Genomic DNA, 24,657 nt, shown 5'->3' with positions numbered 1-24,657 from the left:
CTTGTATATGTTCCGTCCGCACTCTATAGATGTAAATGTACGATGTAAGATTTGGTGTGCATGTTCGAACTGTGTTCCTCTTTTTGTGAACACACAAGAACTGACATAATAATGAACTTGAATTACACATATTCTTGAATCTTGATTCCATCTCCATTTGCCATTAGATATGTATTGATTTATGGAGCTCTTCCACAATTGTTATCCTTCCCATTGTCATTACTCATCTCTGAATAATTCAAATTTGATATTTTATTGAGGACCTATGTTTCTTCGATTACATAATGTACCTCTTCAATATATTGCTGCAAAAGGCATAATTAAACGTGACCATTATTAAATATTTAAAATGAAGCTTGAAATTCTGATAGTGTTGATATTTATGTATTTTTAGGAGTTTATCAGTTTCGAAGAGTGCATGCAGGATGAGTTTTATGTTTTTATATGATCAGGTGCAGCTATCATAGAATCTGTTGAGCAGGAAAGAGAAAGATAGAAAATGAGGAATTATGAGTGAATTCGCATGCGAGCCAAATGACAATAATGACACTGATAAAAATTGTGACAAAGTAAATGTCACAAATATGTGGAATAATAAGAAATAAAGAAATTAATAGATTATTTCAGAGAAAGAAATAACAGAGTGCATGCATGAGTATGAAAGATGAGTAAATACAAGTAATTATTACTGACTGGCACGTCTTTTTCCCAAGATTTAGCGGTATCCTTCATCTTAGAACAAACATTCATAATTATTATGAAAGAAGTGAACTGAATTTGAATTAAAAATAATGTGAAAAAATAAAAAAGTAAGTTAAAAAAGTTTTAAAAAACAGTAAAAAGTAAAAAAATATGGAACACAGTATACCGAGTACATGTATTACCAAATGATAGATGTCCACGTGCAAAAGTGTTAAATAATATATCCACAAAAAGGGGGGGCAAAGAAATCTTTGGAACGATCAACCACAGCTATAATAACAATACATGCGTGTACGAAATGAAGATGAAAACAATAACACTCTTTTTAGAACAATTAAGAGAAACTGGCTTGTATTATCATCTTAATTATCACTAAATGTATTGTAATCATCACAACAATCATTACATGACAATTAATTTCAATTAATAAGGTTATTGTTGATAGGCAGGTATAGCCCCAATATTTGTATGTAAACACATACGAAAATGAAATAGCGACGGTTCGTAAATACACGCGTATTGCACGTTACCTATTGTACAGGCCCTACAGGGCGGGTCTCACGAACCGGCGTAATACAACTTACGTCGGTTCGTGAGACCCGCGCTTAAGTACATAGCCTATGGTGCGCGCAAGAAACGATGGATTTACGAACCGACGCAGTGAGTTTGAAGACAGAAATCTCGTAGATTTTTTGAATTCACACTAAAATTACACTATGGATATGAAGAACAACTTCCACTCTCATCACCCTGTCAAAATTTTCACACACAAGACAGGAAAAGTCATTGATAACGTTGTCTAAAACTTGTGAGATCTTTAAACGCGATTTTCTCAGAACTGCATTTTCGCTCAAAAACGAAATAGCGTCGGTTCGTGAAAACGCCGACGATATATCTGACTGATCATAATTTGAAGTTATTCAGCCAGGTATAATAACACTTTACATTTTTATGGCAGGAATATTTTCAACATCTCCTTTTTGTACACGATCAACGGAAAATTGTGAGGTGACAACATCATAATAAGCTCATATACATATAGACTGTTCGAAAACTGTTTTGTGAAAACTATATAGCGGATCCTGAAAATTTCATAACTTCCTTGCTTTTAAGATTCGATTTTGATCGAATTTTTGCTGCTGAGCTTGTAACATTTTTACTCTTTCTTCTCAGACTCCCCCCCCCCGACATTTTTTTTGCCATAATTGTTTCAGTCACATTTTTTTTTTCGCTGAAATTTCTTGACATTTTTTCCACATCTTGCGCACATTTTGAGACCCTATTCACGAAAATCGGAGTTATGCTTGCCGAGATTTAACACATTTTTATGACCAATGTCACCGAAAATGGCAGTTTCCAATGTCTTTTGTGTGTACAAAATGTACAATGTATAGGTTTACAAGAAGTGTCAGATGAATGACATTGTTTTTCCTGGAATTTCTAATATTACATCCCTTTTGGCTATCATCACCTACTCTAGAATAACATAAATAGAAACGATGAAGAACAAAAAAAAAAAGAAGGAATACATAACGAATTTTAAAAAGCAACAAAATACATATGAAATTCTCCGAAGAAAATTCATTTCGATGTCTGATTTGGGGGTTTTATTCATACTCAAAGAGTAGGCCTATTTCTGAAATTGTAAATAAAAGTTTTCAAATGAGTGCCCAAGGCTAATTTTATTGATAGGGCCTACTATGAGCAACTGCCAACTTTGAATAACCTGAATTACCAGGTAATTCAAAGGTAACTCAGAGTATAATGTATAATCGATCAGATAGTATCAATGAAAAATAAGCCTTGAACACCTGGTTGAATAGTTTTATTCATTTTTTGATCGATACCATCTGATCAACTACATTATATGCCAACTTAGTGGAGGTCAATGTTGAATTATTAATCATGCAAGCGAGCAACAACCGCTAATCTCTACCAGAGGATAAACATCAGCGGCAACACTGCCCTACTTTGGCAAAAGGAAGCAAGTGACAAAAGTGACATTTCTCGTAAAAGAGCAAAATGTGTCTGTCATTTACACTGACGTCAATGGGTTATCATGATGTCTTATCTAACATATCTCTTAGTAGGATGAGTGTTTCTGCATGAAATTTGGCCTGGAAGAAGAGCTCATTATGTGAATTATGAAAACATCAATAACATCAATAATAGTAATGTTACAGCATGGTCGTGTGTTTAGTGTAGATAACATTTGCTGCCCTCAGCGTTGGCCAGTGCAATCACAACAGGACGTTGGTGTCAAACACTAATACAGCTGTACTACAGTTCAGTCACCAGTGCAGTTTGTGCGCCCAGCAGTCTAGCGGTGTCAAACACTGCATTGCATGCATGCACCGCATAGATTCTACACTTCACGGCGTTGACTCCATACGTACACCAGCTCAGCTTTCGTTTACTAGCCAACTCCACTGAATCTCCTCAGCCAAGATGAATGAGTTCCTGCTGCAAACAAAAGAAAAACTGGTAAGTTTATGTATGGCATAATTCGGAGCATAATTTTAGCTGCAAAAAAGACGATGACAAGTAGTCTCGTCGGAGTATCATCGCCTCGTATTTGAGTTTGAGGCAAATTATAAGAGATTCCTCACCTGGAATTTATTAAATATTAATTTACACGACAGTCGAACAGTCCCACCAACTATTTTCTAAGGGGTGTTGATGATGCATGATGTTGGCGTCGATTGCTGCAGACCGAGAGCATTGGTTACGTTGTTTCCACTTTCTGTATTAAACTTGGTACTTGGTTGGGATCCTCCTGAATTTATACTCCCACTGGAGTTTTAAAGGGACAGTACAGAATTGGTGGAGATGAAAATTGGGCTTTTAACTTTTTGCGAGATACCAAGAAAACACTTATGATAAAGTACAGAGCATACCATTTCAAAAGGAATTCAAAGTTTATTTGATGAAAATCGGGTTTGGAATGACTGAAACATCCAAAAACAAAGTAAAACAAAGCGATCGTAATAAAGTGTGGGTCCCACACTTTATAAGAATCACTCTTTTTTGGATATCTCAGCCATTTCAAAACCAATTTTCATCAAATAAACGTTGAATTCCTCATAGAATTACATGCTCTTTCATATTTCATAAGAGGTTTCTCATTATCTCACCAAAAATGTGAGAAACCTGAAATTAGGTCTCAACCAAAACTGTACGATCCCTTTAACTGGAGGTGCTGAAGGGTGGACGTTTTTTGTCTACTTCATTATTGAGTAACATCTCTTTAACACTGTTAGCTGGATCAGTTTGGTTGTGTGATTACAGAAGGGGGAAGTTCATTCCATGCTTTAATTGTGTGAGGAAAGAATGAATTCCTTTGGACTTCCAGTCTGGAGGATGGTACTTCAATCTGGTGAGAATGTCCGCATAGTCTATTACTGCGTCTGCGACCAGCCTCATACGACGCATAGCGTAATGGGGCTGCGGACTGTAGCATTCAGGATTGTGACTAGGTAGTATCGTGCCAAAATATCAACTTTAAATCGGAAATTTTATACAATTTGAAGACTTGCCAGTGAAGTTGAAGTATTGACAACAGGGTTCGTGCAACGTTTGGTTCTGTCAATAGTCCCTTTCTGTTCCAGTTGATGACTTAATGTGACTCGGTCGAGAGAAACCTGGGAAAGCTACACTGAATTGATGGCCAGCGCATGCGCACGCAGACATCTTATCCGGTCACTGAATTAGAAATTTGTGCGCATGCACTGGCCGTCAATTCAGTATGGCTCTCCTAGGTTTCTCTTGACCGAGTCACATTAAGTCATCGATTCGAACAGAAAGGGACTATTGACAGAACCAAACGTTGCATGAACCCTGTTGTCAATACTTCAACTTCACTGGTAAGTCTTCAAATTGAATAAATTTTTCGATTTAAAGTTGATATTTTGGCGCGATACTACCTAGTCACAATCCTGAATGCTACAGTCCGCAGCCTCATTACGCTATGCGTATGGGGCTGCTGGTCGCAGTTACATAGTCTAATGAGTTTGGGTTTAGTGTGTGATAAATGATCAATATAAGTATCAAATCTATTATTTAACATCTTGTGAAAGCAAGTCAGAAGGTGTGCTTCTCGTCTTGCTTGTAGAATTATGTAGTGACTTCCATCCAAGAGAGTTCAGAAGTTGAGTGACCCTAGATTCTCTGATGTAAGTGTTGGTGACAAAACGTGCAGCTTGTCTCTGGATTCTTTCGAAGACGATGGACAAATATTTTTTGTCAGTGTAAAGATCCCATACTGCAATAGCGTATTCCAAGTGTGGTCTAACTAAGTTGAAGTACCGGTATTAAACTTTTTCTTGACAGTATGTAGATGAACATTGATGAAAATTGTGCTGGAGGAAGTTCAAAACACTTACAGCCTTAGAAGTTGAGTAGTGAGTATGGCAATTCCAGCGATGTAATTTAAGTGTAATGACTAAAAGTGACTTTCCCTTTGGGCTTGATGGGGCAAGAATGTACAAATGTACTATCGTATCCATGTATAGATTGTAGATATCTCAAATTCTACGTAGGAGAGAGAGAGTGTATCGTATCACTGGATGCTCTTTTTTTTTGTGGCTCTGAATTCTGTACTCAAAGGATGAAATTTCTGCCAAAAATAACACCATTTATTTACATAGTCCTGAAAATTACGAATTTTGCAAAATTATGAAAATCATTCACTCTGATTTTTGGAAAATAGACTTCAACTAGTTAACCCCTCTAATTTTACAAAAAGTTATCTTTTAGGACAGTGTAAAATCGCATTATAATTCGATAATGATTTTCATTATGGAATAATCGACGTCTTTTACATCTTGTCAGTGCACCAGAATCACAATTCATACCCACGATTCACTGTACACATTCGTACCGAGTGGACGACAAAGAAAGAAATCGTCGAATGGGTCTAGATCTGGATCTGGATGTATACAAATTGCAAACAATGTAGGGCCCTTTTGGGCATTTAACCAAACGCATCAGTAGAGAGAGGGCGCAGGGTGTTCTAAAAGGATGTATAGATAGCCTTCTTGAAAGAGTTGGTAGGAGGCGAAAATTACAACACTGTCACTTAGATGGTTCCACTCGATTATTATAGACGGAAAATAAGAGTACCAGAACTACTGGTCAGTTTGTGCATGGATTGGGTTATAACACTTGTTGTTGTGTGTCACTTGTCATTAGATAATATTGGATGTAGTAAAATTTTCAAATTGTTTTGCACGGATACGTCGTTTAGGTTTTATTGGTTGAGCAAAATTTTAGATAGGAAGAGCTGGCGCCAACCACCTGACCACTTTGTAGAAGAGGGTGAGTTTGAGTTGCCTCTTTCATTCTTGTAGGGTTGGAAGCTGGAGTTCATCCAGTTTGTGGGTGACAAAGCCCTCTTCTCTGGAAACATAGTTTCCTGTGATGAACTGTACTGCTCTTCTTTGCACGTTCTTCAGTCAGTTAAAGGGAAACTCTCCCCTAAAATTTAAATTTGAGAGGTGTGAGAGCATGTCCTAAGAACTCTAGAGAAAATTCCATCCCATCACAAAAAAAGCCCCAAACTGTGAAATATTAATTCTAATAAATCAGCACGCACTAGTGCGTGCTGCAGCAGTAGCCAGATCTGAAAATAGTAGCCGCGCGTAGACCATCAGTGTGTGCTCGTTTCCTTTGATCGCCTCCGTCTGCACACAGCTATATCGAATACTGTCTATCGGTATCGCCTCATCGAGCCATATGCATCCGCATGAGTAGATGCTGCCACGGCTGCCTGGTCAGTGGCGCGGCGCGGTGCAGCGTGGCAGCACCAACCTACCTGCGTATGTGGACATTTCCATGTTTTGAGAGTATCATAGTACACTGATCGTACAGAAAATTATAGAACTACGCAATTGAATGCAGTCGATAACGCCAGACGACTACTCTTAGATCAAGGCGTATGTAATTTTTGACATTTTAGAGATTGCTCTACTGTATGTCTCTTTATATATTGCTACTTCTCCGTATGTGAGTAACATTGCACTCTTATATTTCACAGGGATGTTACCAGTACGATAACCTACAGTGTCAGAAAACTAAATTTCTGTGTACACTTTCATATTCTTCTGAAGGTATGGATCCCAGGATGTGGCACCATACTCAAGGAGAGATCTCATGAGTGCAGTATAAGCTATTCTCTTAATATTAACAGGGAAGAAGTGTAGGTTTCTCCAGAGGAGGGATAACACCCAGTTAGCTTTTTGGGTTGTCCTGGCGATGTGCTTTTCCCACCTAAGATCCTCAGAGATGGTACTACCCAAGTACCAGGTATCTTGGGCATGTAAAATATGCTTGTCTAGCTGATAGAAGGATGACTTTCAAAAGTACTGCAGATGCTCATGTTGTGTAGCAGGCGGTCAAATTTTGGACAGCGTTAAGGTTGAGTCATGGATACATTTTCTTATTCTCAACTAAAAGCTTTAAAAAAAAAGACTTTATGGGAGAGGGAGACAGAAAGAGAGAGAGAGAGAGATAGTGAATGTATCCGTAGTGTATGATTTATACATTGTAACTGTTAGGTAAGGATATGTGAAAAGTATCTATCAATTTTGTGAAATGTACAAATATGCATCATCTCATACTACAGGAGGTAATAGAGTCTATTGGGGAGATCTATAGACCAATTCGGTCTGGGTACTGTTTTTTATGGTAATTTCTAACTGGGGGGCTTCAAGTATGCCTTACAAAAAGATGATTTATGCACTGACATAGCAACACACTTGGCTCATTGCATAACCCATTGAAAGTGCTTTTGCTCTTCTTTGGAAGCCCCCCCCCCCCCCCTCCCCCCCCCCCCCCCCAGTTGTAGCTGCCATAAGTTACAGTGCTCTGAAGTCGGATTCATCTATAGAATTAACTCACTTTTTCACAACTGCCAAGAGATGGCGCCCTTTACCACTGACTATTAAAGTACAATGTCCTGTTTGCGAGTGACAGATACATCTCGTGAGGGAGGATATATCTCTGCTATCTCCTCAGTTGGTGCAATTATCTGAGATGATTACATTGATAGTTTTCTTTCCGTCTGCTTTTGTTGTTGTTGTTTTCTGTTTACCAATGTGGTTGTGTAGTTGCCTCATGGGCCAGGGTAACTATATTGCAGTTAGGGTAATAAAATGCACTTCACATATTGGAGCAGTACACCTTTGGGTCATTGTTTGTTTTTCTCTCCCAGATCTCGTTAATCACAATCAAAGAAAATCCCTACAGTGGATTTTCCTTGTACCTGGCCAGGTATGTGTGTGTTACATGAGTTGTAGATGCACTTTATATTAGAATTCGGGCCAAATCCCTCAAGTTCAAAGCTCAAAGGTCTCTGACGTATTAACCTGTGGTGAAAAAAAAAAGAAGACATTTCCTAGCTGTAACATCATCTTTGAATTTCCAAAGATTGTATTGTCTGGTGAAAGCAATAGAACTTAATCAAGAATTAGTTGCTTGAAATGATATGTAGACAAGCTCAGAGGTCAAAGTGAAAGGTCACCAAAATGTAGCCAAATATGATTTTCTGTCACATACAGACTATGTACATGTACATTGTTATTCATTGTAAGTCGAATGTAACAACTAGATATGCATTGGTGAATATTAGAGTTAAGATTCAGTCCTGGAGTCCTTGATCAGTGGTCAAGATTTATCAATCAAACACCATAAACAAACAATCTTAATGCACTCAATGGAAGATATAGTGATTGTGAAAGAAAGTGAGACCAACTCAGTTGATAGTATGCTGTAGTTTCACTGCTCAATGACGTTTTATTTTTGTTTTTCCACTTGAGTCAAGCAAGGTCAAACAGAAGGATTGTGCTTCATGCAATAAAGGTCTATCTGTTGTAAGACTGAAGTACAAATTTGTACACTTGAAGACAGGTGACATACAACTTATACATCAGTTTGTGGCCCAAATTCATGAAAGTAGTTTATTTATAAACCATGGTTTGTGCAAATTTCTTAGAACTGCATAAATATGAGTGACAGATTGCATATACACAAACAGACGTCCAGTAACAAATGTACGTTGATACATGCATGTCAAAGGTATGCCTATTTCACGCTTCTTTTAGACCGTGGTCTTTAAAATCTAAACCACCTTTGTGAATTTGGGCTATATGTCTGTCTGTCTGTCGTATAGATGTGTATGACATGTACTTGTTTTTGTTGTGTTCCTGTGTATAATGGTTTGGCTGCTGTAGGACAAACTTGAGATTGAATGATATGAGACTGGATGTCCAAAAATAAGATAATAGATGGGAACTAAGGCAGTGGTATATGAAGAGACATCCAAAAATAAGATAAGTTGTAATGGGAACTATGGCAGTGGATGTATATGAAGAGATGACCAAGTGGGTGTGTCGATGTCTGAAATAGCAGGTGATTATATAGTGTGTAATGAAGAGAAAATTTTGGCAACCCATCAAAAAAGTTTGTATTAAATCATATTGGCATATCACCATGTGACAGCCATCTAGACCAATGTGATCCGTCCGGCACAGAGGGTGCTTGGGGGATTAGAGGGAGGGAAATCTATGTTAGGTGTTCGTGATCCCCCGCCCCCTTCTACTGCTATGAACGTGTCGCAGGATTTCTCCGTGTCCACGGTGAGCATTAATTAAGGAAACTGTAATTGGCAATTCCTGGGTTGGCGCATTTTAGGGACAGGACACCTGGGAACGGCAAATAGACGTCATTCGTGTCATTGGACTGAGTCGTGGGGATAATCAACATGGGGGTGTCGATCAGAGGGTCAGCCGTTGGAAGAATTAAGATGGGATAGGGGTGGAGCAGAGCTACACTAGGAGTGCGAATGGGTTCCTTTATGATAGTTTCCTCAATCAGTCTTTTCAAGTGGAGGCTGCCACACCCTCGTTAATTGTTGTGATGTCTGAGACTGATAGCTTGTGTTAAGCCAGGACCTTCACAATGAATATCCTGTCGGGACAAAATAATGAGCATTTGTCGTGCTGCTGCAATTTATATTACTAGAGGAAATATTTACAATCACATGAGGAATGTGTGAGCCAAACACTGGGTGGCATGAAAAAAAGGCAAGAATCAGACAGGAACATTCAAGTCTTTTCAGTACTCTAAGTAGACAGACAGAAATGTTTAATCTGTAATTGATTCGCAAATATAAGTTAGAAGGACTGTCATTAAGGTGTGCCTTTCTAAACATATCTAGCTGACTTCATGTAAATATTTTTAAATTTAATTTAATAAATTTTGGATAAATGATTAACTGCAGCTGTACAATGTATTTGCTTGCTTACAATATATTGTCTTGTATTGTATTTAAATCATTCTTGCTATATTTCTTTTGTTTGTGCAACACCAAGCATTTAGGTTACTCTGTACATTTTGTATTTTTACTCTGAAAAATGTTGTCGAATAAATTCTGCAGGAAGATGCTCCATAGTAGCATGCTTATTAAAAAAGATAGCTTTCTTACAATTAGACCATTGTTTCATTTTGGGTAAGATGGTTCTTCTTGGGTTCTCACCCACGATGACACTAATATGTGTATGCTTGAGTATTTGCAGTTTTACTCAAGATGGAGAGGTGCTTTGGCCATTTTTTTCTTTAAGTTTAGAGATCAACTTGACTTGCCACAGCCTTTCACCTTATGCCTCGTTCCAAAACACACTAATGAACCTGAGTCTTGCCAGGTTCCCCCCTCGAGAAACATGTTTGTTAACCTTGGCAACAGAGCACAACAAAGGGCACCCAATCTGTCGGGTGGAAGTCCTAAAGTTCACCATCACAGGAAGTGACAAATTTGGGTACTTTCACTGACGTACAGAGGCGTACAGTATTTACAGGCCAGCTGTTAGACATCTAGTCAACAACTAAACTGGCCTGCTGATTAGGGTGCAAAGTTTTTCTCTACACAATGCTTGTGTTCCTGTACTGTAAATAGTAGTATGTTTTTAAAAGACAAGTTCACCTTCATATCGATAAGCCATTCAAAAGTTATACATTTTTGAAGTTTCTGTGCAGTCACTGCTGGATGAGAAGACTATTACTGCACTGTACAGTATGGTGTCATATGTTTAGAACAATATGTAATTTTTGGAAAAAAGTACACATTCCCTCAACTCTCTACTGACATATGTTTAATAATTCCCCTTGCCTTCGAAACGAGGCAAGTCATGCTCCTTTATAATGTAAGAAAAAAACCCTGAAAATATGTTCAATTTTCAATATACATTTCTTTATATTGTTCTACACATGTGACATCACAAGCTGTGGTAGTCTTCTCATCCAGCGATGGCGGCATTGAAACTTCAAAACTTCATAACTTTTGAACGGATTGTCTGCTTTTCCTCAAACTTTCATTGATGTGTTCTACTAATATTGAGCACTGCATTCTTTCATTCCTTGTAAAAAATATATCATATGAAAGTGAACTCAGATGCACTGCTCAGCAAACTGCCGAGTCCTTCTGATTCTGCGAGGGGCTCCATAAGAACTTCAGAATATATGTTTATGTCTTACCAAGAAGAGTTCGAAGAAGCCTGCTTGATTTGGGAGTTAGTTTTGCCTTTTTTGCAACAAACCAAGCATCTCTCTGAATACGATACTCAACATAAAACCATGTCTCTTTAGACAGGGTTCCTAAAATTGCAATTTCGCACATGAAAAAAACTATCATAACTAGAAAAACACTCGTAGAGCGCAGACCTACGGCAAGCAGCTCATTTCCACCCATACCCTATTATACATGCATGCTGAAAATGGCCCAATCTCCCAATATAGAAGCCTCTTGTTTTGGTGTATGTCATCAGCTTCCAGCTACATGGCGCCTTGCCCAAGCAGAGCACGCACTTTAGAGTGCGTATGCATATTTCAAATATAATATGCAGCTTGAACTCCCAAGTTCATCGCCCCTATCTGCCAAAAGATAAAAAATCCTTCAAAAATCCATACAAATTCCCAGATCACTACCTAAATTTTATCATCAGTTCCTCGTGTCAATATCATTTTTTTTCCTGCAAGTTTCATTCAAATCCATTCACAACTTTTTGAGTTATTTTGCAAATAGACAAACAAATGGACAAATCAACATCTATGAAAACATAATCTCCTTCCTTGGGGGAGATAATAATGTCACCTCGAGTATACAATGTAACCTCCTGGAGTTTGATGCATGGGGATGCTGCTACCCCTGGCCTAGAAGTGTGGAATCAATGATTTGACCTTTGAGTACATGCTGATCCTGATGACGTGCATTGGACAACTAGACCAGTATCAATTTCTGCAGGAGTCAAGCATGTGAATACACTTTACCATCACCCTGACACAGATTCTTTGTCACTGTAAATAAGGGGTTTCGAAAGGAGGTGACACATTGTGATTATGCAACAGAATATTTCTGCCGTTTGTCCGGTAAATGCTTTGAACCAGGAAGTATATATCAGATACACTGTATATATACCAGTCTATCCTGCATGGGAAATACACAGTGCTCTTTTACAGAAATTACTCATCCTCAAACACTTGTTAAAACTTCAGCCTTGATTCCACCGCGGTGTCATACTGAGGTTACACGCTATCTTTGCTCGAAAAAGTTGCAGACGACATTGATCAAAGAAAACAAGCAAGTAAAGCAAGCAAGAAAAAAAAAATACATGGTCAATGACAGTCACACATTTGGAGACCTGCGTATCGTTCTTTTTTCTTTCTTTCTTTTTTTGGTCATGATTCGCAGACCCTGAAACATGTTGGAAATTAGTGTAATCAACGTGTCATGGTGTATTACAGCTGTTGTTTTAATTTGTCGTTGTTACAGTATGATTAAGATTAAGTGGAATATTACAGATGGGCCATCCCTTTTGCATTCCTTCCCAAATAGCACAGAACATGATATATTCCACCAGAATGACAAGACTATATTATAAAACTATAACATTTCTGTGATGTTTGAAGGTTGTTCACCGTAACGTATTCTGTGTACGAGGCACAGCTGCATTTACTAATCCTCCTGTGGTTGTAATATGATACTTATACTTTGAACAAAAGATATGCATGTTAAAGCTGTCAGAAAGGAAGAATTCACTAGCTTCTTTTACTTTGTTATCTATGGCAAATAACAACACACCACTTACATGAACTACATACATGTAAGTGCATCACACAGGTCTGTAAAACTGGACTAGTAGTTTAGATTTGTAATTTTATCGTAGTACAAAAAAATTATTTGAATCTTAACGATCAATTTAACTCAACAAATAAAGACCCTCTTGAGTTCAAAATTTACAGGAGGTTTCCAAATAGTGTTTTCTTCAATACCTAAGTGTTCTCACCAAATTTTCAAAAATTTGCATGCAAAAGGGATGATGTATGTCTTCAAAACTTTACTACCAGATTTCAGCGCATTTCTAGATAGCTGACTTTGTGAACATGCTCATTTGGAGATAAATGGACTTGGAGTGACTGTAAGGTACAACATAATTCAGCATGTACACATTGTATGCATTACCTTTAAATGAATCACATCAGTAGAAAAAGAAAAGAAAAGAAAAAGACAATTACTAACTGCATTCAATGCATTGACCCAAGTGTTGAAGACATTTCATGTATTGATAGCTTTGAATATTAGTAGCCATAATTTAACCCGTGTGAGAAGGTACCACATTATATGCCAAATGACACATTGCAGTGACTATATGGGTCCAGGGACCAACTCATCCTGTGGTGTAGTCACCAAAGCCGAGTGCATTGCTTCAAGATTGAATATTTGCTATATATTACTTCTTCACGCTCTCTCGCAGAAATCAATTTCACAGACCGATCGGGTCCACCTGGTGATCGGGAATGAAGCATGTGACCTGGATTCAACGGTCTCGGCAATAACGTATGCCTATCACCTGTCGCAGGTAAGGATATATGTGAAACCAGTCTATTTAAATGGAAATAATTTTATAAGCTAATCTTTGTCACAACCAACACCTTTTTAAAGATGTGTATACTTGTCTTTGCTGAGAAAATAGAAACAAAACTGTCTCCTTCATGATAAAATGCCAAGAAGGCGATGACTAGAATACTTCATAAAGATAAAAATGGTATTTAAATGTGTAGTGTTCCTCTGTTGCTCAAGATAGCAGCTCATTGTGCTACATGTAGATAATTTTTGGCATTCAACTCACAATGCCAGTTTGATATCTTGTTTCAAGTTGAATGGAAGAGTATAATAAGCATGTCTAAATGTGATGCAAATCCAAGGAATATCTTTTCGATCTTGCTGTTCAGTTAATCAATAACTGAAAGACAAACTGTTTCTCTTTATGTGCCATTATGATATTGAGTGCAGTGCTTTGATATGATATTTTACTGTGAAATAACAATTTCTGAACTTTTGTTCATTAGCCCAAGCAGTTAAGGTGTGGGGATAAGCTGGGGGAAGAATTTATAAGCCTATATTGATAGGTAAAATGTTAAAAGAGGGTATGGACGTGATGGTTTGGGAGATAAATTGGTCTAAATCTACCATTGCCATCAACATTTTCAATGTTGCCCTAGTTTTCAGCAACCTGTACATATTATCTAAGTCATGCATAATATGTCAAAATCATCATCATGGTTTGTCGATTGATACCCAAATGTGTAATGAAGTATATTTGCTCAGCAATCTATATGATGCACTCTGTTATAGTTTTCTTTTATGTAATCTATTCGTCCAGAAAAATTTGAATTTCTGACTTGCCAGACCATTGTAAAATATACAAGAAGGATAGATGAACAGAAATGCTCATCAGGTTATGCTTGTTTTAAAGAGGGTATACACAGGAGAAATTAAAAGCATAACAATTTCTTGTTTATATGCAAACTGCTCTGCAAGTAATATGCTTTTTGATATGGGAAAGACAGTTTTATTGAAAAAGATAAGTTTAAAGTTAATATGAGGAAGGAAGGTACATTTTAGGCGATATTTCTCGTGATTGCCAAATTTCCAATTCTTTCCATGTGTGTGTGTTTGTGTGTTTGCAGATATATGAAAAGGGCTCCCAAAGGGATTTCTACTGTAAAGCTACTACACTGTATTGTTGAATTCCCATGCTTTTGTATGTGTGTGTGTGTGTGTGTGTGTGTGTGTGTGTGAAACCTGTATGGCAAGGGTATGTATAGAGTAATAATAAAATGCAGTATAGCAATTATGGTCAACTGTCAACCTTTGCTGTTAATGATTGATGTAGTCCATTTTGGTTGTTATGAATGCTAATTAGTAACCATACAAAAATCTGTAGCTTCAGATAGTAGATGTTCAATACATGTATGTACTGTACATCTAGATACATTGTATGGCAACCGCAATGATCATTTTCCTGTGCTGCTCGACAGTGCTCTCTGAAGAGCTTATGATCTGACTGTGTTGATCCCTACATTGCATTGTATACATGTAGGTACACATGTACACGTATGCTCTATACTCCTGCTTACTAGCCAGTAAAAACAATTTTAAGTAAACAAACAAACGAGCAAAAAGCTTCAGCTTAAGAAAGTAGTTTACCAAGGACTGTTAAATTTAGCCCAAGCCCATGTTGGAAAATGATGGCAAATTTTATTAAACTGTTTTTAAAAATTAATGTATCATCTATGCAGTGTGTAATGGATGTTTGTTATTGGTGTCTCCTCCCACCCCCACCCCTTCCCTTGCATTCGACAAAGGTCATTGTTCATCACAAGGTCCAGAGTAAGCACATGGTCTTGTGCAATTTGTTGCTCTGTCATGGCACAGTTGCTGTGGTAATATGCATGTGCAGAGTTCGTCCCAAACAAACATGGCCGGCTGCTGATTGGTTGATATATGACGGTCCCCTGTTGCCATGACTCACTGGATTTCTTAAGTTTGTGACCCTGAAACTGCACTCAAATTAACGGCAAATGCAGTGTGGCGCATCTATTTTTGCACAAGGTTACTCTATGCCTGTGATTAGGTGCCATGTATAATTAGCACAATCTGTGCATCCATGGTCTTTTAGTCTAGTCCGGGAATAAATTATGTTTTGCCAGGTTTTTAAAGTATGGATAAACAGGAACTGAATTTTGCCATCGATGAATATATCGGAGGATTAATCAAGGGTGCTCAAACGTGTAGGAAAAGCCAAGGAAACCCATTGGGGAATCAAAATTAACAATTGTCACATGCCTAGTACAGGAATAGTTATGTAATCGCTCATAAACATTGATATGCATAAAATATTCACCCGCATTTTGCATTAAAAAAAAGGACAAAAAGAAAAAGAAAACAGCTGCTGATTGAAAGTATGAGAATGTCCTTGAATGTCACATGATCTTAATTTCTTCTTTCCAGCCACTGAAGCATATGTTTGGGAAGTTTTGTTTGTTTTTTGTTCAGAGGAGAATATCAGGAGCTCAACTATACTTTTTCCATAATTTCATTTTATAATTTCTATAATTTAATCTTATTAAGTTTGATTATATTGTAACCATGCTATTTTATCACCTGACTTTGTATCGGGAAGTGAATAAAAGAGAAATATAAGAGCCAACATTATGGAAAGCAGATGTGATATCAATTTCCAATCCGATGAGATCACATTTAATGTAAATCTCATGGAAAGAAAAGAAAAAGAAGCTAATGAAATCATCTTCTTTATCCAGGGTAGCCTCTTCTTTGGCAAAGTCACTGCTCTACCAGAAGGCATTGACATCATTATTACCCTAGCATTACCACGTATGAGAGGGACATGGGGGTGGTAAACATATCTTGTCCAAGGACTTGGCACTTGATGGGATTTGAACACATGATCTCCAATGGAAAGTTTAAGAGTCTTTTTAACTTTACCATGGTGACCCTACAAGGGAGATGGTTTTGTGTCCTGATTTCTGAGGTCCATTTAAATAATGACAAAAGTAATTTGCCAAAGCTGGCTGTACATTGCATTAGCAGCAGTTCAGTCTTCACTTATCAACATGCTTGTTGTATGACCATGCCTTTTTCCTATCAATAATTCATAGAGAGAATTCCTAATTATTGTTTCTCCATCTAGAAACCACACAAAGGAGATGAGGAAGTCCGGACATACATACCAGTCTTGAATGTTCCTCGATCCGAGCTCCCCCTGAGGACGGAGGTGACCCACTTGCTTCCAGAGTGCGGAGTGTGCCTGGAGAACCTTGTGTGCCGAGACGAGGTGGCACTCGAGTCCCTCCCAAATCTGTCCGTGACCCTCGTGGACCACAATGTGACCGTGAGAAGGGATGCCTGGCTGGACTCGCACGTGGTGGAAGTGATCGATCATCGCCCGAACGCTCGCCACGATGATGGGAGCAGGACCATCAGCATTACCTTGGAGATGGTTGGGTCCTGCTCCACACTGGTGGCTAGGATACTCCTGGAGGAGCAGGCAGCAATCTTGGATCCTAATCTTATCAAATTGTTATTAGGTGAGTGTCATTTAATAATTTGTTGTGCTAGTGATGATGGTCTATTATCAAAAGTGGGATAAAGCACTGGACGCGAATTTGAATTCTTCAAACATACATACATCCATTGGTATGTGAAATTATTTTCAACACCAGCCTAATATATTTCAAAGCCTTTATTTGTGTGATGACTATAGAACTGTTGTGGCACACTTGCAGACATGTCAATGGCTGCGTTTATCAACTTTCCCCAGTTTAAACGACTTTCGAAAGCCCTTTCGATAGCCCTTTCGATAGCCCTTTCCATAGCCCTTTCGAAAGCCCTTTCCATAGCCCTTTCGAAAGCCCTGTCTACTCCCTGTACTATTAATGTCCCGCTTGTTTTCGTCGGCTGCGTTTATCAACTTTCGATAGCCCTTTCCATAGCCCTTTCCATAGCCCTTTCGAGAGCCCTTTCCAAAGCCCTGACTGCCTGTACTATTAATGTGCCGCTTGTTTTCTGAGACGGGACGGCGAAAAGCAATTACCATCATAAAGACATATCTTCCTTTGAGAGTGGCGAGTCATGACACAATGCCACATGAATCAATTGTCTTCCTGCGTATCTGTGAGGCAGCTCCAGTTTAGCACATACTTCAAATATTTCTGAGTGGCGGCATGAGACATGGGATCAAAGGGAATGAGACTGTTGTTACTCTATTTCTCAAACCTTGTTGGTGAAAGAAACACCTTCTTGTTCCAAGCATATGCATGCATTACACACAGCTGTATGTATACACCTGTGTACACGTACTCGTGTGCACTTTACGTGGCGCGCGTCTTTTCAGAAACCGGAAACGCATGGTTGCGTAACCACAGTAGGGCGACCTAAAGGGCTATCAAAACAGCTTTGCGTTTATCAACTTCGAAAGGCTTTTACAAACAGGTTTCTGATAACCTGTTTAGGAAACCTGTTTGGATCGTCACAAATTTGGGGCTTTCGAAAAGGCTTTCCTAAAGGGCTTTCAAAACAGCTCTGCGTTTATCAACTCGTGAAAATTCCTTGAAAGCTGTTTGGATAACCTGTTTCTGCCGAGAAAGGAGAGTTGATAAACGCATCCTTTCGTAAAAGGCTTTCCTAAAGGGCTTTCAAAACAGCTTTGCGTTTATCAACTCTTAAAAATTCCTTGAAAGCTGTTTGGATAACCTGTTTCTGCCGAGAAAAGGAGTTGATAAACGCAGCCAATGTCTCATGGACTGAGTGTTTAACCTGTTACTACCTGGATTTTTTTTTTCAGTGTCAGTCCATACTCACTGAAAAATGCAGTGAATTTCATGGGTTCATAAAATTTAGCTGTCTGTAGGTTGTTTTTTGCTTTTCTTTTTCTTTTTCTGTATGGACCACATATGTAAGTTTACAATGTTGTGTTCATGCTTTTTTTTTCTTTCAAAATAGTCAAGTGGACATTATGCAAGACTACACATCGTCTGTTGAGAAAGAGAAGGGCTTTAAGTCCTCTCGAACACTTTGGGTTTTGTGGTCACTTAACGCCCTTATCATTCTCAACCGACAACATATTGTTTGTGAGACTTCTTCATTTTGCATTTTTTTCAAGATGATGACATGATAGCTCACAAAGGAAACGTTGCTCTTTCTTGTGGATTACTCATGGTTTGTCTCCCCTTGTTTTTGTCTAAAACTCTATTTTATCTCTCCACTGAGGAGAACGAGGTAAACTGAAAAGCAATTCTTTTCTCCCAGTCTGAATCGTTATCAAGCTCTATGACAAACTGTGCTATTTCTGCTTTAGGAAGCCCATCCAGGGAGCATTTGGGAATTTGATTAGATCAGTTAACCCGTTGAGGACAGGCTGATTTTACTATAACGCGCATTTCTCCATAGACACTTGCCCGAGTATACTCGAGGCTTGTCCTCAGCGGGTTAATGAATATTTCCATGTGGGTTACACTTTGTTATTTTGCCGAGAGAAAATCAAGGCATACTGATTTGATTGTCTTGTCTGGCAGGTACAATTCTACTAGACAATGTGAACATGTCAGAGGCAGCAGGGAAGAAGACAGCAACAGACGTGGATGTTGCTGACAAGCTTGAAGCCCGATGTCCGTCCATCGATCGTCAGAGGTTGTTCAGCAGTGTGCAGGCCGCAAAGTTTGATATATCAGGTAACAGTTTCTCTTTAGTTTACAGTGTGAATTTCATGTCTGTATTCCTCTCTTTTTTTCCAGCTGTCTCATATACTGTTTTGATCTCATGTTGAAAGAATCTCATGATGAGTGTTTGATCCTTGTACTCCTTCCAATTTTTCTAGATTTGTCTCTTTTTTACTTTTAATCATTCTACCGGGTATCTGTTAATTTGTTAATCTGGTAATTTTAGTCCTAATTGTCTAAATGAAAAGGTCTGATGAAACTTTTGTTGGTATGAAAAGAAAAGAAAGGAAATTCTTTAACTGAGGTCATACTGTGGGATCGATGAACTCATAACTGAATATAACAAAACCGAATATTCTGAGAGTATTGGTCATATTTCAGTCTTCTAATTTGAGTTTTGGATTGTGATGTCCAATCTGCCCATTCCTACCACACACCTTTGGTTTGTACAATTCTGATACTACAATGTACCAAGTATATCAGGAGCCAACTAAATTGACGAGTTATTAGCTTATTTACACCTTACTCTGTAAAGATTAACCCAGTGTTAAATGCCTTGCTGGGAACCACAACACAACAATTGCAAATCAGCTTTCAAGATTATTTTGGTTGTTGCCCATAGTAGTGGCAATTGTTCCAACATTGCTACCATTGGAGGTCTTGTGCAACAGAACCTTGGACTGACAGGCAATCTTTTGAGTTGGCCTCGATGTATGGTACCTCACGTTTGTCAGGATCATCTTCTGTTTTGTTGTCAGTTGTGAACGGGAATGGTATATCAGCGGTCACTTGGCTCCTAACCGTCGCGATGACTCGTGGAATGCCATTTTTGCATTACAATGGTGTCATCACAGCTTGAAACAATTAAAGGCTTCAGGGAGACAGAGAGAGAGAGATAGAAAGAGAGAGACCTCCCACAGCATCTAACAATATGATGGGATTTCCAGCCGCTGTTCCCATTAGGGTCCTGTCGTTTGTCTGTAGGCTCGTTGTGTACCTTGGTGCCTAACGAGGCGAAACAGGCGACCACTCACAGCAACTGCTTGTGCGTATGTTGTGTGACGTGAGAGGCTGGTCTCCTATTTATAGCATGGTGGCCACGGCAAGCTGTGCTTAATATCACTTATTTCAGATTTTTATGCCTCCGCCACGAAGTGGTGCCGGAGGCATTATGTTTTCGGGTTGTCCGTCCGTCCGTCCGTCCGTCCGTCCGTCCGTCCTTCCGTCCGTCCGTAATGAATTTTGTGGACAGGGTAACTACCAAAACCTTTTGAGGTATACTAATGAAACTTGGCATGTATGTGTATTTGGGGGTGAAGTTGTGCCTATCAACTTTTGGGTGCACATGCTCAAGGTCAAAGGTCAAAAGGTCAAGGTCAAATGCTTAAAATTTTACTATTTCCCCCATATCTATGCAATGCCTGAAGATATTTTCTGGAAACTTAGTGTATACATGTACTACCCAATTAAGATTCTCTGGTGAAAGTTTGGGGTCATGAGGTCAAAAGGTCAAAGGTCAAAAGGTCAAATAAAATGTTAAATTTTTACTTTTTTCTCTGTATCTTGGAAATTGTTCAAGGTATCTTCATGGAACATAGTATATATATGCATCTACTGACTGGCAGTGGTTATCTAGGGAATTTAGGGTTCATGGGGTCAAAGGTCAGGGGTCAAAGGTCAAGGGCAATACTTCAAAATTTTACTATTTTCCTTATGTTTATGCAATGCCAGCAGGACTTTTTTTTTTAAACTTGATGTATGCATGTATAACCCAATAGAGATTCTCTGGGATTTTTTTTTGCCAAGAAGGTCAAAGGTCAAAAGGTCAAAGATCAAGTGAAAGTGCTGAACTTAATTCTTTCTCCATATCTCGGAAGTGGCTCAAGTTATCTTGAAACTTAGAACATGCTGAATTTATGTATGTTCTGCCTGACAGTGATTCTCTTATAAATCAAAGGCCAGATGAAAATGATATTACTGTTCAATACAGAAATTGCGCTTTTTCTCCATACCTTGAAAATTACTCAGTGCATAAACTTATGAAATGGTCAAAGTCAAGTTAAAGTTCTTAAATCCCCAAATACATGCTCTCCTATTCATCCAATAAACATAGGTCAAGGAAGGTAAACATTCAATACATTTGTGACAAACATGTCATTTTAATATTTTGCCAATTTTGTGAAAATGTAATCACACATTGTCCACATGTACTATAGACCTATTAGGAGAATCATGCATTATGGCGGAGGCATACCAGTCGCCATAGCGACATTTCTAGTTTTTTTTTTTGTTCACTCCAACTGCTCTCCCTCTCCCGAGCAATCTGTTTTGTATGCTCTACTCCTGTCAGCATTTTCGGGTTGTTCATTTATTCATACAATCGTATGTCATGGGCTAGAGTTTAGGTCTATATTTGCCTACAACATATTTATGTGTTTTGAAATGCATTATTTTAGAAAAAGGGATAATGATAATAAAAAAATACACTGGCTTGTATGATAGAATGAGTGACCAAGGTTTCATAATAGTTAGTTACATAATCAATACCTCATTTCCATAATGATTTTGGGAGATGGAATAATACTGGGAATACATATTTCACTGGCTTGTTTGCTGGAATTAGTGACCAAGGTTGATTAATTACATAATCAATACCTCCTTTTCATCATGATTTCGTGATTGTCCATGAGAACATTGGCTTGTTGGTTAAGTTGATTGCTCTTCTAGGCTTGTTTTATGGTTAATGCTCAGTGTCATTTCATACAAAAGCAAGTAGTACTCCTTTCCTAATTGGCATACTGCAGAGAGTCCATCTTACCCCTGTAGTCTCGTGTTTGAGCTCTGTCCTTCAGTGCACTTTTTCTATGCCCGTATTTGTGGTGACACGCCCCCAAATGTGTAGTGAAGTTAGCACTATGCAACAGCTGGTTTTAGACACACCTTCACTGAGGATATCAATTTTGGTGGCTGAATATGTTCAGCCAACTCTGAATCGCACACACACACACACACACACACACACACACACATAATTCAATTCAATTCAATTCAATTTATTTCCACAAATCTGATAAAAGAGGCAATTACATTGTACATGACAGCATACAAAGGACATCATAAAGGCAAAATAACAAACATACAAAACATAGGCGTTATATCAAGAGAAGTGGAGGAATCAACATAGGCTTAAACCAGTCTTTCAAGGTCAATCCCCAAGAAATATACATTCAATTATACATTGACAAGACAAAACACACATCATAAAAACTTAAACAGAAGACAATACTAAGTACAAAACTGACAAGAGACAAAACAACAAGGGACAAAACAACAAGGCAAGTTAGCTTAATATGTTAATCCTTATACATAATAATTTGATTAGAAACCATACAAAAGCAGAAAAATTATTGACTTAATAAGTATATCTTATATCTTTTCTTAAATAAATTCAGACTGTTGATACACTTTGGCAAAGCATTCCATAAAGAAGGACCAGCATAACATATTGTTCGTCTGGAGTGATTATATCTATAATTTGGGATATACAAATTATAAAATTGCCGAGTATTATATAAAAACATAAAAACAAATAAACATATAAACACATGAAACCCAGCATTTTAAATGAGTCTGCATTTGCACGAAATCATTATTATGATGTTGACATTGTAATAAAGCAGTGCTAGTGTCAGTGTTTTCAGTTTTTTGTCTTTCTCCGAAATTCCTTGTGTTCTGGCACAGGGTACACTCGTCAGAAATGCACACTTTGGGCTAAGCTATACGTACAAGTGTACATAAATTGGGATTTAAATATGCATGTGCTATTATGAAGATAATTCCAGTCCGCCATTTTGTTGCCTTTTATCCCTGTACCACTCAACCCCCTTACCCCACCCTCTCTCTCTTTCTCTCTCTCTGTATTTTACCCGTAGTTTTGCGCGCCCCTCCTTGTATTGTTGTTTTTTATGTTGTTTATTTTTAGCTTGTTAATTTATTATTTTGTTTGTGTAAGGCTGACCAAGCGAGTGAGTCATGTGACAGTGTTTGGTGGTGCCTTTGAGACTGACAGTCTTAGATACTCCTCGACCCAAACAAGAATAGAGCCACACAATACAGACTCCATTGTGTCTCTTATGGGCAGCCTGTCTGCATCAGCGCAGATGTGTGCAAGTGCACCTTGTCAATTAATTGATTACCCAGCCCCCTACATACAGGGTACAAGGTTACCGCTGCATGTATAGAGCCAGAGGTTGTATTAGAGCTCCCACTCGCATGCCCTCTATCTATTTCCCATCGTAAAATGCTTTGCAGCATTCAGTTAGACTTGCCTTGTCAGACTCGGAAAGTGAAAATGGAAATGATGTGTAGATTTTGAAATTGTGTTCCAAGGGTCAAGTCTTTGAGATAGTAGCCCCCATTCCTCATAGATCGTGGGTAAAAAGATTGAAAGAAATATTGAAGTGGTGTTGCTTGAAATGTTAGCTTATATGATAAATATATATGTCAAGGGTTGCTTTTGAGGTGGTATTGCTGGAAATGCAGGCTTGTATACAAGTCTTGACACTCTGGCGGCCCATTCAGGCCTCTGCAATCTTTGAACTTGAAATTTTGGTGGCCCCCAAATAAGAAATGTATTGACCCTAAAGGAAATATAAAAACTCATTTTGAATTTTAGCTGCCTAATCGGTCCCCCAAAAGATACCCTCTTTGGAAGTTTGGTGGCCCGACATTTAGTTCTAGTGGCCCTGGGCCAATGCTATTATCAAGCCATGAATGGTAGAAATGTCAATGCATGCAAATTATTGAACGTTTTGCTGAAGTATAGTAACAAGTATTGGTATACTAGTGCTACAATTGTACTTTGCTGCATTGGAATAGCAAGCACAAAGATAACAGCCAATCAGCTTACAGAGTCTCTCGTTGCCATGACAATTATGCCGTGGGAAGTTATTGATGTACTAATCATATTATGCAGTGGGGCCAAAATGATGATAAAATGGTTGCTTCTGAACAGGGATATTGCTACGTTATGAAGTATCGGCCTGTCATTTGTGACAAAAAAAAAAAAAAAAATTAAGTTCCCCTGGAGGAACTATTTTGCTCTATTCTCTCAATTCTGACTTGTCTAATAAATGTTTATGCCATTTTAAAGTGCATTGATTCTAGTTGCATTTTTATAGTATTAGAATTATTAGTGTACATGCACAAATATAGCCATGGCCGTTCACCAGTTGTATTAGAAAAAAACTGACACAATCCTCCCAGTGAACGATACCCAGAGTTTGTTGTGTGATTCCAGCACAATTTGTGTAACAAAATCTTCTCTCAAAGTCTAGATTTTTTTTTGCATATTTTTGGATATTCTACAAAGTTTTGTAGATAATG

At 38.2% G+C, this 24,657-nt stretch overlaps 1 protein-coding gene across 1 annotated transcript in view; it reads left to right on the top strand.

The window, feature by feature from the left end:
• Positions 1-3,095: 3,095 nt before the first annotated feature.
• Positions 3,096-24,657, top strand: part of LOC139743108 (uncharacterized) — a 77,301-nt gene continuing 55,739 nt past the window's right edge. Inside the window, exons 1-4 of the mRNA XM_071653613.1 lie at positions 3,096-3,186; positions 13,506-13,610; positions 16,746-17,142; positions 19,129-19,284. Of these exons, the coding sequence (XP_071509714.1) occupies positions 3,151-3,186; positions 13,506-13,610; positions 16,746-17,142; positions 19,129-19,284 (694 nt within the window). The 5' untranslated portion in view covers positions 3,096-3,150. The remainder of the gene's footprint in view (positions 3,187-13,505; positions 13,611-16,745; positions 17,143-19,128; positions 19,285-24,657) is intronic.

The sequence above is a fragment of the Diadema antillarum genome, unplaced genomic scaffold, assembly GCF_040938485.1.
Source record: "Diadema antillarum isolate AM-2024a unplaced genomic scaffold, OU_Dant_1.0 seq00001050_RagTag, whole genome shotgun sequence".
Taxonomy (NCBI): domain Eukaryota; kingdom Metazoa; phylum Echinodermata; class Echinoidea; order Diadematoida; family Diadematidae; genus Diadema; species Diadema antillarum.
This window is presented reverse-complemented; position numbering and strand designations above follow the sequence as displayed.